Genomic DNA, 9,979 nt, shown 5'->3' with positions numbered 1-9,979 from the left:
CTGCCTGCTGGTTTCAAGGTCTTTAGTGTATCGGAGGGGTGCCTGGTTCGAGATCGTGACATTTTGTGTAGCCTTTCTCATGGACTCGCTTGGAACTGATAACAATGTGCAGGGGTGCTTCATTTCATATGATCCCTTCCAATAGAGTGGGCTCACTTGATACAAAATCGCATGTTCCTGGGGGGCTCAGCGAGTCACCGCTTCCCATAGGGACCTCAAAGTGTTCCCTAGTCCGTCACCATCACTCCAGACTAGGAGAGCTCAATCAGTCACAGCCTTTGGCTTGCCAGCATAAGGGAGCTCCTGTCTCTGCGGGCGGGCATTGCTGCTCGCGACCATCTGCTCGTTCGCAGCGTCAAAACAAACTGACAAATGTCGTTAATCAACTCTTATCTAGCCAAAGAACGATGAAAGTAGACAAAACATGTTCTAGTTGTCCTCTAATGGCTATGCCCACGTGATCCAAGGGGTTATGACGAAACATCATCCTTCGACAAGGTCATCTACTACCCTCGGCAGAGTGTACAGGTACGAAACCCCACGCAGACCAATATTTTCTATAATTAACATGCAAGAAGTCTCAGACTGTCCCGGATATATGTATGTACATTTCAAACTGCGCTCCTCCATGATGCCGTATGTGCCTGACATCAACTAATCTTCACAGAGGATATTTACCACTTGGCCTGGGGGCTGCTCAGGAACTCCTTCAGGATTCTAACCCGCTCCTCGAGAGCCGGGACCTCACGGTTCAGACCGTCCTGCACCTTACCCTGATCCTCGCCCAATCTGGCGTAGAAGTCCTTGCGGTAAGGGCAGGCAGACATGGCAGCGGAGAAGAGGGGCTTGACAACGAAGGAGTGGTGGGGCTTGAGAGTGTCACCGTAGGCGTTGCGGAAGGAGTCGGCGAGCTCGGTGGAAGGGTTGTCGATGTTGTGACGGAGACCCTTGGCGGTGAATTCAAGACCCCTGTGTGGAGAGCGGCATGTTAGCTTGGTGTTTTTGAGTCAAGAGCTGAATGGCTGCTGCATGCCACATCGTCTTGTGCGGCTGCAGAAGCCACGCGCTCAGCAAGTTGGGAGGGGGACAGAGGGGTTCAATCTAACCTAACAAGCCAGAGGAGGCCCTCAGTGGCGGTGTGCTTGCCGGTCTTCAGCTCGTTGATGACAAGCTCCTGGAGAGTCTGGGACTCAGCAGGAGCTGCCACGAACCTGTCTCTAACTTTCTATGATCGGGTTAGATCTCAGCAACGACTAAATGCGGGGTATGCTATCCGTACCTTGATGTTGCCAGTAAGATCAGACTTGACGACGCCGAAAGCCTTGGATTGCATGACATCTAAAGGGAGAAGTTAGGGATGAGGTGTCACAACTGTGCTTTGCCATCTCAATGAGTGACATACCGAACAAGGTGGTCAGAGACTCAGCAGCCTCGAGGAACTCCTGGGTCGAAATGCCGTTGGCCGTGATGGGAACGTCCGCGAAGGACTTGATGCCGTCAAACCAGGTAGCCATTTTAGCAAGGATAGAAAGATGAAATGTATGCTGCAAGTACAGGGAAAGATAGTGGGTTGTAAGGAGATATTGCAGAGAGAGAGAGTCTCGAGTGATCAGGGGTTCCAGGAGCTTTTAAAAAGGCAACGTGGAGGGGAAGTGGAGGGCAGCTCATCAACAGCCCACGGCGGCCTGTCACAACTCACCGCCGCCGCAGGGGAGCGGGACACGCAAGCGGTGAGGTCGAGGCCAATCAACAAAGCGGGTCCGCGATCGCCCCTGAGGTGATTGTTTCACTTATGGAAGACAAAGCGTGCAAACAATGGGAGTCCCGCTCAGGCACTCAGGCAGAAAGGCATCAAGGCTGTAGCATTTCCTGAGAAAGGGGAGGGGGAAGCTTTACCTTAGCAAGCGACGTCATCGACTCCAGGCCAAGACTCGTCCCCCAGTGTTGGTTCCTGGCCGATGCCAGATCTGCATCTCTTACCCCCAGCCTTCGTTTCTGGCTCGATTGAAAATTCATTCTCTGTCCTCAAGGACACCCTAGCTATCTCTCTGAGAGGGTATTCTGGGGATGTCATGACTTCTCAGTCGCTCCCGGAGCAGCAGTCCAGTGCTGGAATGGCCACCGATCCTCGTCTCGGGTATGATGCCTCCAAATATCGCGGGCTAGATCCCGATTCCCATACTGCAGAGAAGTTGGTACGTGCTTACATACATTCAACATCAATCCGACTGCTGACCCCCCAAGCACCATGCATCTTCAAGACACATACACATGACAAATCGGCGATTCTTCATCGGCCCCATTCCACAGGGCTGGTTGCAGAATCACCGCAAATCATGGTGGAGGACGAGGCTCAGGTTGAGTAAATATTCCTCAAGAACAGTCACTTTCTCTGCAGATCCCATGGTGGCGCGATACTCTGAGGATTACGACACTGAAGAATTCGACTCATCCTCCGAAGAAGAGTCAGCTGGTCTGGCCGATACAACAGAAGATGAGGAAACCGAGCGGGAGCCCGAGGACGAAATGAGCGAACATGACGCTCGTCCCCGAAAGAGCTTACGGTCTATACCTTACACCCTTTCTGAAGAGAATGAGGTCTCGCGGACGTTTACTGCAGACACTAGTCGGTCAGCTTCCAGTGAAACATCGAACCACGAAGACGCATCTACTAGGAGACAAGATGGTGGTTCTGCATACTACACGGCTCATGAGCGCGGCCCAAGCGATGCATCTGCGGACCCCAGTAGAATGGGGTCGGAGCAACCCATGCAGGAACAAGACGGGCAAAGGCTACAGGTTCCTAACCAATATGCTGAGAGTCAGTCAAGCCCCATGATTCCTGCTAGTGATCATGGATCCACAACTGGGTTGCTAAGACCAGCTTCGCGATCCAAAGGAAAGGGAAGGGTACCTTCCACATCAACACTTGCAGACTTAGAGCAGCATGAGCCCCGGATGGAGAGCGACGATGAGCAGTCAATTCCGCATGGGAAGCGAGTTAGAAGTAACCCGTTGCACAAGAGGGCCGTCAAGTACAATCTGGATGACAACCTTTTGGATAAACAGCAGCGACTTTTCTCTCGTATATCGAGGACACAGGGAGTCTTGTCGCGGCATCGACCGCACAGGCGAAAAATCCAAGAAGGGGAGGTACTGAAAGCAGAGAAAATGCTTGTCCGAATTGAAGAGACACTACAGGACAAACTCCCTGATGACTATACAGAGAACGATAGTCTCAAGTCAGAGAACCGAGTTGTGGACCAGTGGAGAGAATATCTCGTGGCATGTCGAGTGTCTGCCAATGCAGATGCGCCATTCTCTCTCCAAATGTACAAGACTCGTGTCATTCCTGAAGTGCAGAAAGCAGGTACGCGGGTGTCACCGCAGTATGAGATTCCGTTGGGACGCAAAAGGATCAAGGTCAACCTCTACTCGCACCTAGACAAAACCATTGTTCTCTGGGGTCCCTGTAAGCGAGGAACAAAGATTTTCATAATACGGCCAAAGTCTGCGGCGCATGCTATGGAATGGTACACTTTCCTAAGCCAGGTGCTAGGAAGGCGCCGACCATCTTCGCTTCCAATCTATGTGCCAGATCTTGGAGTATCGCTTGTCTTCAAGAACCCTTTCGAGCAACTGGAAGCAATATACTCGAAGAAAGGGAAGAGTGGTGTGTTAGGTCGAGCTGCAACGGAGGAGAAATCTGTCGCCACGGCCATTGTACGTGGGTGCCTGGAGATGCTGGAGCACCGGCCTGAATGGGCCGAGGTCTTGAATCGCTGGTCGAAAACTGAGATTATGGGGCTTGCCTGGAAGCGGTATGACCGATTGGAATGGGTTTTTGGCAGCAATGAGGCCAACATGTACGGGTCGCTTGCGATGCATACTACCCACGAGCTCGAGCTGCGACCGAGGCAGCATTATCACACCTACGTCAAACACGACAACGAAAAAGAGGATGAGCCTTTGCCCGTGGAAGGCTTTCTTGTGCGTCTCACATCGCAACGTGGTGTACACCAACGGCTGAACAAGATGTTCTTTAAACGACTGTATTTCTTCACTCAAGATCACCACCTCTTCTTTTGCAGGCCCTCCAGATCACTGCCCCCAGCACCTCCGAAGCTCGCACGGGACGAGTTTACTATGCCCTCGACACAGCAGATCCTGGACGCCTCCCCTCTCTCCTACGAAATTGACCCCTATCCGTTGCAAGACGGAGAAATCACGTGGCTCTCAAGTGGCAACAAGGAACACGTCGCAAAACACGACGAAGACGCCTATGCCCATCAGCAAAGGAATGCACACAATATTGAGCATGCGGATGGTTTCATTGATCTCAACCGGGTCAAGGAAGTGCGCAATGTTCATCGCGATAGTTGCCCCGCTGACCCCAACCTTGAACAAGGGCCGGATGTCGATTTTCACCCTGACGCACGAGATTCGCATAGAGATGACGGCGCTACGAAGCAGTTTGATGATAACAGGACGTTTGAGCTGGTACTGCACAATGACCTTGTCGTTCGGTTCCAGGCATACGACGAGATAACCAAAAATGAATGGATGAAACGCTTGGATGCATTGGTAAAATACTGGAAGGTCCGGCTGGCGACCGATGCAGCGGAGCTGAAGCTTCTCCGCCAACGTAACCAAGAACTTCTTGGGATCGACGAGGAGATGGAGTCCATCATGGGCCAATTTGCGCGGAAGTGGGAGGTGAAGAAAGCCGAGGCATCGCCTCTGTTGCACAATATCTGTGCTCTTTCCGGCTGCCGGACAATTAAGGTTCGTCACAACCCACTCGATCGTTTAGGAACTCACTGACCCAAGTTGTAGATGTCGGGGCAGTTGTACCGAAAACCTCGTCGTCACAGCACCTTCAAGCGATGTCATGTAGTGCTCATGGCCGGGAAGCTGCTGATCTTCCGCACCTCCCTGCGCAAGCGTAATGGGGCGGAAGTGCCTCATATACATCAGAGCTTGGAGACGACGATTGACCTCGCCGACTGTTATATATATTCGGGTCTCTTGACCGACTCGGACTTGCTCTACACGAACCAGACCTTTGACAGCAATCGCCCTGGTCACCATTCCCTCCCGCGAGTCTACCTCTCGACTGATGTCTACACAAGCAGCGACGAGGATACCGCTATTGCCTTCGTAATCTGGCAGCCCCTCCGGAAGAATTACTTTCGGTCACGCGAGTACGGGACCAAGGGGGAGAAGCGGCAGCGACTAAAGCAGGTATCGACGCTGGGAGTGCACGGACGGACCATCGTCTTCAAGGCGCGCAGTCGTGTGGAGAAAGACCGGTGGGTGTTGAGTATCGCCTCTGAGATTGACCGACTGCAAGATGATCGACCGGAGGATGTGCGTATAATCTCACAGCAGAATTAGCGGGATGATTCGGTTGGAGTGTGCTTATAAGCGAAGCACCGGGTCTGTCTACTCTATATACATAGTGAGCACACGAGGAAAGCTGAAGACAGGACCTATATGTACATAGTCAACGCAAACAAACCATAATATACACACACCATCCTTTTATAATCGTGGAAAACGAGACGTACAAGTACATGCAACCTACCCGTGGAGAGACGCTACGACAACTGCGGCCTCTCCAACTGCACCGCCTCCTTGACCACACGCTCCCTGACCTCCTGGCGATAATCCTCGCCAAACCTGCGGTCGACGTCCCCCTCAACGACTCCCTTCTCCCAATCCCGCCAATCCAACCACCGCCACTTCGGCCACAGGACGGCCAGCACCCGCCCCGTGATCAAGCTACAACTCACCGGCCCATAGGTATTACTATCCATCGACTTGCGGGGATCCTGCGCATCCCCCTCCAACCACACATGATTAAACGGCACAACCTGCGACTCCTTCAGACAGGGTTCTCGCGTCGTGATGCGATCCCCGGGCAATCCAACAACGCGCTTTATGGCCGTGTGTCGGGGATTAGCGGGGGAGCTGTAATTAAAAGATTAAGATTAGCCCAGTTAGCCCATATGAAAACCCCTGGCCTCATATAACTCAATCACATAAATCCCCGCCAGCCCCCGCCCAATCCTTCGAACCAATATGCTCCCCCAGTCCCCCACCCATAACCCCCGTCACCCTCCCCTCCCCTTCCCCAAAAGAAAAGAAAAAGAACTCCAACTCACCGAAAAGTAACAACCATCCCCCTCTCCAACCTCCTCTTCCGCTCCCAGGGCCAGAACCCCCCTCCCCCCCACATATTCACTAACACCATGTCGCTCGTCGTGTGCATCTGCTCGTAGTCCTCATTCAGGTAGGGCGTCATGCTGGGCCCGCGCACCCACATCACCTGCAGGATGTGCTCAGAGAAGAACAGTCCGATGGGGAGGAGGGGCAGGGTGGCGCCGAGGGCGCGCACGGAGCGGCGGAAGGGGAGCGGGAGGGCGGCGTAGCGGGTGCGGAGGTGAGAGAATATCGTCGTTCGTTTGGGTGATTGCTGTTGGGATTTTTGCGCTTGTTGCGCTGCCTGGGCTTGCTGGGCTTGACGGGCTTGCTGGGCTTGTTGGGCTTGGATGCGGGCGGGGAGGTTCAGATAGCTTGGATTGTTTTGGAGGGGGTGGAGGAGGTGTTCGCGGGGGATGACGCGGGGCTTCGGTTTTGGTTTGGGCGGTTGCGATTGCGCTGGTGGCATTTTTGTGGAGTTTATGTTGTAAATTGGTGGAGAAGTTGTCGGCGGAGGTGATGGTCGTGTGATTGTAACTTGAGGGGAGCGGTCGGGGGGGGATGAGGTGGTGTTCGCTCGGAGAAGCGGGGTTCAATGAGCTGAGTGGGCGGTCCTTAAATTATCATGTAGTAGAACCGAGCTCGAATGACTGGTATGACTGTGAAAAAGGTGTTGAGTGTGTCGCACCGAACAGTGAGGATCGGACCCGGAGATCGTGATAATTATCGCGAGCTTGTTTGCTGTGTTTGCATTAGCCGGTTTGGGGACCTTGTCCTGTGACCGGACCCTGAGCTATAGATTGTGTTATATTATCACTATTTAGCAGGAGACACGGACCTATCTTGCTCTCTGAGGAGGACCTCCAATACGAACTGAAAATACATTTACTATCGTGATTGATGGGAGTCTCAGTGTCAACAGTGTCAAGGGTAGTGTGCTTCTGCTTAAGCTCCAGTTGCAAAGACCGCAAACGCCAGCCATTCAACAGAAGGTATTGTCATAAGTTCTGTGCATCGTATCATTCTTCCGAAGTCCGCCATCTCAATCACCAATCTTTTACCATGAGGCTGTCTTTCGACAGAATGCCGTCCGAAGATTGCGACCCATCCATCTCGATGATGCCACTTGATTGGACACTCTGCACATCGGTGGCAGAGGGAGGCCGGTCGACCTCGACCGGGTCATCGTCCAGTCTCTCGGTGCGGCCGTCCTCGGACTTGTCAACCTCCTCCCAGTCGTCATCCGATCTGATGGAGAAATCCTCAATGTGACTCTTTCCTCGCTGCTCGGTACCGGTCTCGTTAACCCTCTGTTTCTTGGTCTCCGGTTGGCCATCCAGTCCGGGCTCCATGGTGGGCGCATCGGGCAGCTTGGCTGCGAGGATCGCGGACGACGGTAAGGACTCACCATCAGTGCTTGCTGGCTGGGATTCGGTCTGCTCGATGCCGCCGTCCGTAGTGCTGGGAACCTCTTGATCCTCGGGCGGGAAGATCAAACTAAAAGACCGCATGCTGTTGTCAGCACGCACTTTGATGCAGCAGGGGCACAATAGGCCATGGAAGAAACAAGATTCGGACTTACGGTACGAGCTTCTCATAGGCTGCCTCGTCCTTGCGCTCAAAATTACAAAAGATGATGCGCTCCAGCTTGCCGATATTCCCATCAGCCTCCAAGAACCGGCGCGTCTCGTCCAGCACCGCCCTGGCCGCAGCCTCGCTCGGGTATCCGTAGACCCCCGTGCTGACGGCGGAGAACGCGATGCTCTTCATGTCATTCTCCACCGCCAGCTCCAAGCTACGACGGTAGCAGCTCCGGAGCAGCGACTCGGGCCGCCGGGGCCCCCCGCGCCGGCGCTCGGATTCGTAAATCGGTCCGACAGTGTGGATCACTCGTTTGCAGGGGAGCTCGTACGCAGCGGTGATCTTGGCGTCGCCTGTGTCGCAGCCATCCAAGGTGCGACACTCGCGTAGTAGGTCGGGGCCCGCGGCGCGGTGAATGACTCCGTCGACGCCCCCGCCACCCAGAAGACTTTCGTTTGCGGCGTTGACAATGCAGTCAACCCCTTGAAGCTTTGTGATGTCGTTGCGGATCAACGCGATCGTGTCGTTAAAGGCCTTGGACGGCTGGGCCAGCGGGGACGCGGCGGGAACCAGCCGCTTCAGTTTGTACAGGAGTGAAACGGTCGGGATCTCGGCGAGGGGTATGAGGGGACCCGCCATATTTGGGAGTCAGCACGTGAGCCAGCGATGTGTTGGTTTTGGTGATGAAGGAGATGGTTCCAGAAACTTGTTTATCGAATGGTGATGGAATCCTTCCCCGCCTTTGACGTTGAGGTGAGCGGGGAGCCGGGCACTTGCAGCGCAGGTCAACCCTATCGGAGGGGGATGTGTGTAAGCTTCAAATGGGTGTCGTTGGGACAATTGCCTGATTCAGCCCAAAATAAGTCTGAAAGAAATGCAATAGATGGTGTTTTCGTTGGATGTCTCTCTGATGCAAGTTGAGCTGTTGTGGAGGCGGAGGAGGAGCTTCCATCTTACACGTGATTGACACCTGATTGTTGACGCTTATCTTATCGCAGAGCCTGCTTCCAAGGTGACAGTTTCACCATACGTCATTCAGCGAGCAAGTGGATCGAAATTGGCAAACAGAGCCTCGGTCTATATCCGCATGTCTTGCGCCGTATGCGAGTGCTGAGCTCGCAACTGTCTCACCTCATAAACCTATGAGAAGTGCAGTGTCTTTCTCACAATACAGAATCTAGCCCAGTCTTTGTTCGCCAAGCACATTTACTCTACAGCATACGAAAGCAATCCAACCACTTTTCAACCACCTCCGCGATCGATATCCATCCATCCGATCCTCGACGTTAGCATCACGACTGGTACAAGCCACCAACCCACAGTTCAAATCCCACCTGTCATCTTCCGAACCCTTCCCTACACAACGGCCGACAAATCAGTTCCCCGGGGCCAATAATTGTACGCCAGGAAGAGTCAAACAATTCGATTATGCGCGGGTAGCATCCAAGCGCACCTGCAGGAACTGGAGGTCCGCCTCCTCCCGCCTTTCCTCACCGTACCAAGAAACTTGTCTCTATATCGGATGAAGAGAGTCAAGCGCCTCCTTCCATCGAACAATGTGATAGACGGTAGCGGGGCCAGATCGAGACGAGATCGATCGCAGCCCAAGACGTCAAGATGTCACCGCCATTTTGTTTGTTTTTGATCGGGCTTTTAGCATGCAAAAGCGCAGACTTTCCCCTGCACTCCGTCTTCCCATTACCCGATCTGGAAGACTAACGCACGGTATAATGCAATGTTTGATCCTTCTTTTTGCTTTTCCCTATCTGACAGATCGAGTCAGGAGTGATCTGTAAAACTAGTTGTATTGGATAGAGCGCACACAATGCATTGAACACCTTACCGCCCGGCAGATCCAAAATCGAGCCACATCTTGCAGATGCAGCAGCAACGATTGGATCGGACAAGGACGACAGGGCGAACTAATGCAAGGGCAATAAGTAAAAGAAAACCACTTTTGCGTGCTGATCCCGTGAGGGTCATGTCTCTCTGCACGCGATAGTTGCATTCGATATATTGTGATTATGACTGCGTATTGGAGATGCATAATGATTTGTCAAATGATGTCACGGGGGAGCCTCAAGCTGGGGTATCCCCGCGAATGGTGTCTCTCCCCTTATACATATAATGTGTATGTACTGTACTATGCAAACTGCATCGCCACATCATCCCAGCGGCTGCGCTCATTCGAGAT

General features: G+C 53.3%; 4 protein-coding genes across 4 annotated transcripts; 1 reads left to right on the top strand and 3 right to left on the bottom strand.

Moving 5' to 3' along the window:
- Positions 1 to 667: 667 nt before the first annotated feature.
- Positions 668 to 1,778, bottom strand: BP01DRAFT_353835 (GLTP domain-containing protein). The gene is made up of 4 exons (XM_025574281.1): positions 1,403 to 1,778; positions 1,280 to 1,338; positions 1,107 to 1,225; positions 668 to 969 (listed from the first exon to the last, which is right to left on the bottom strand). Exons 1-4 carry the CDS (start codon positions 1,512 to 1,514, stop codon positions 675 to 677), a joined length of 585 nt encoding a protein of 194 aa, XP_025434666.1. The 5' UTR covers positions 1,515 to 1,778; the 3' UTR covers positions 668 to 674.
- Positions 1,779 to 2,114: 336 nt separating this feature from the next.
- Positions 2,115 to 5,397, top strand: BP01DRAFT_289155 (sporulation-specific 71 family protein; the record flags this gene model as incomplete). The annotated part of the gene is made up of 3 exons (XM_025571567.1): positions 2,115 to 2,195; positions 2,245 to 4,785; positions 4,837 to 5,397. 3 exons carry the CDS (start codon positions 2,115 to 2,117, stop codon positions 5,395 to 5,397), a joined length of 3,183 nt encoding a protein of 1,060 aa, XP_025434665.1.
- A 203-nt stretch (positions 5,398 to 5,600) lies between these two features.
- On the bottom strand, positions 5,601 to 6,673 carry BP01DRAFT_289340 (putative mitochondrial inner membrane protease subunit Imp2; the record flags this gene model as incomplete). Its single annotated transcript, XM_025571574.1, has 2 exons — positions 5,601 to 5,973; positions 6,168 to 6,673. 2 exons carry the CDS (start codon positions 6,671 to 6,673, stop codon positions 5,601 to 5,603), a joined length of 879 nt encoding a protein of 292 aa, XP_025434664.1.
- Positions 6,674 to 7,054: 381 nt separating this feature from the next.
- On the bottom strand, positions 7,055 to 8,700 carry BP01DRAFT_389267 (LRP16 family protein). Its single transcript, XM_025577903.1, has 2 exons — positions 7,787 to 8,700; positions 7,055 to 7,701 (listed from the first exon to the last, which is right to left on the bottom strand). The coding sequence occupies exons 1-2, from the start codon at positions 8,422 to 8,424 to the stop codon at positions 7,251 to 7,253; spliced, it is 1,089 nt and encodes a 362-aa protein (XP_025434663.1). The 5' UTR covers positions 8,425 to 8,700; the 3' UTR covers positions 7,055 to 7,250.
- Between the last annotated feature and the right edge of the window lie 1,279 nt (positions 8,701 to 9,979).

The sequence above is a fragment of the Aspergillus saccharolyticus genome (genome assembly GCF_003184585.1).
Source record: "Aspergillus saccharolyticus JOP 1030-1 unplaced genomic scaffold BP01scaffold_4, whole genome shotgun sequence".
Lineage (NCBI taxonomy): Eukaryota > Fungi > Ascomycota > Eurotiomycetes > Eurotiales > Aspergillaceae > Aspergillus > Aspergillus saccharolyticus.
Note: the sequence above shows the minus strand (reverse complement) of the source record. Positions and strands in the feature narration are given on the sequence as shown.

What these genes read in the sequence shown, in the direction of transcription:
- BP01DRAFT_353835 (XM_025574281.1), bottom strand. Translation starts at nt 1,514, where the DNA reads ATGGCTACCTGGTTTGACGGCATCAAGTCCTTCGCGGACGTTCCCATC. An exon ending in GTCTCTGACCACCTTGTTCG is followed by an intron (nt 1,339 to 1,402) that starts GTATGTCACTCA and finishes TTCTCCCTTTAG; the next exon opens with ATGTCATGCAATCCAAGGCT. An exon ending in GGCCTCCTCTGGCTTGTTAG is followed by an intron (nt 970 to 1,106) that starts GTTAGATTGAAC and finishes CTCTCCACACAG; the next exon opens with GGGTCTTGAATTCACCGCCA.
- BP01DRAFT_389267 (XM_025577903.1), bottom strand. Translation starts at nt 8,424, where the DNA reads ATGGCGGGTCCCCTCATACCCCTCGCCGAGATCCCGACCGTTTCACTC. An exon ending in GCCTATGAGAAGCTCGTACC is followed by an intron (nt 7,702 to 7,786) that starts GTAAGTCCGAAT and finishes GCGGTCTTTTAG; the next exon opens with TTTGATCTTCCCGCCCGAGG.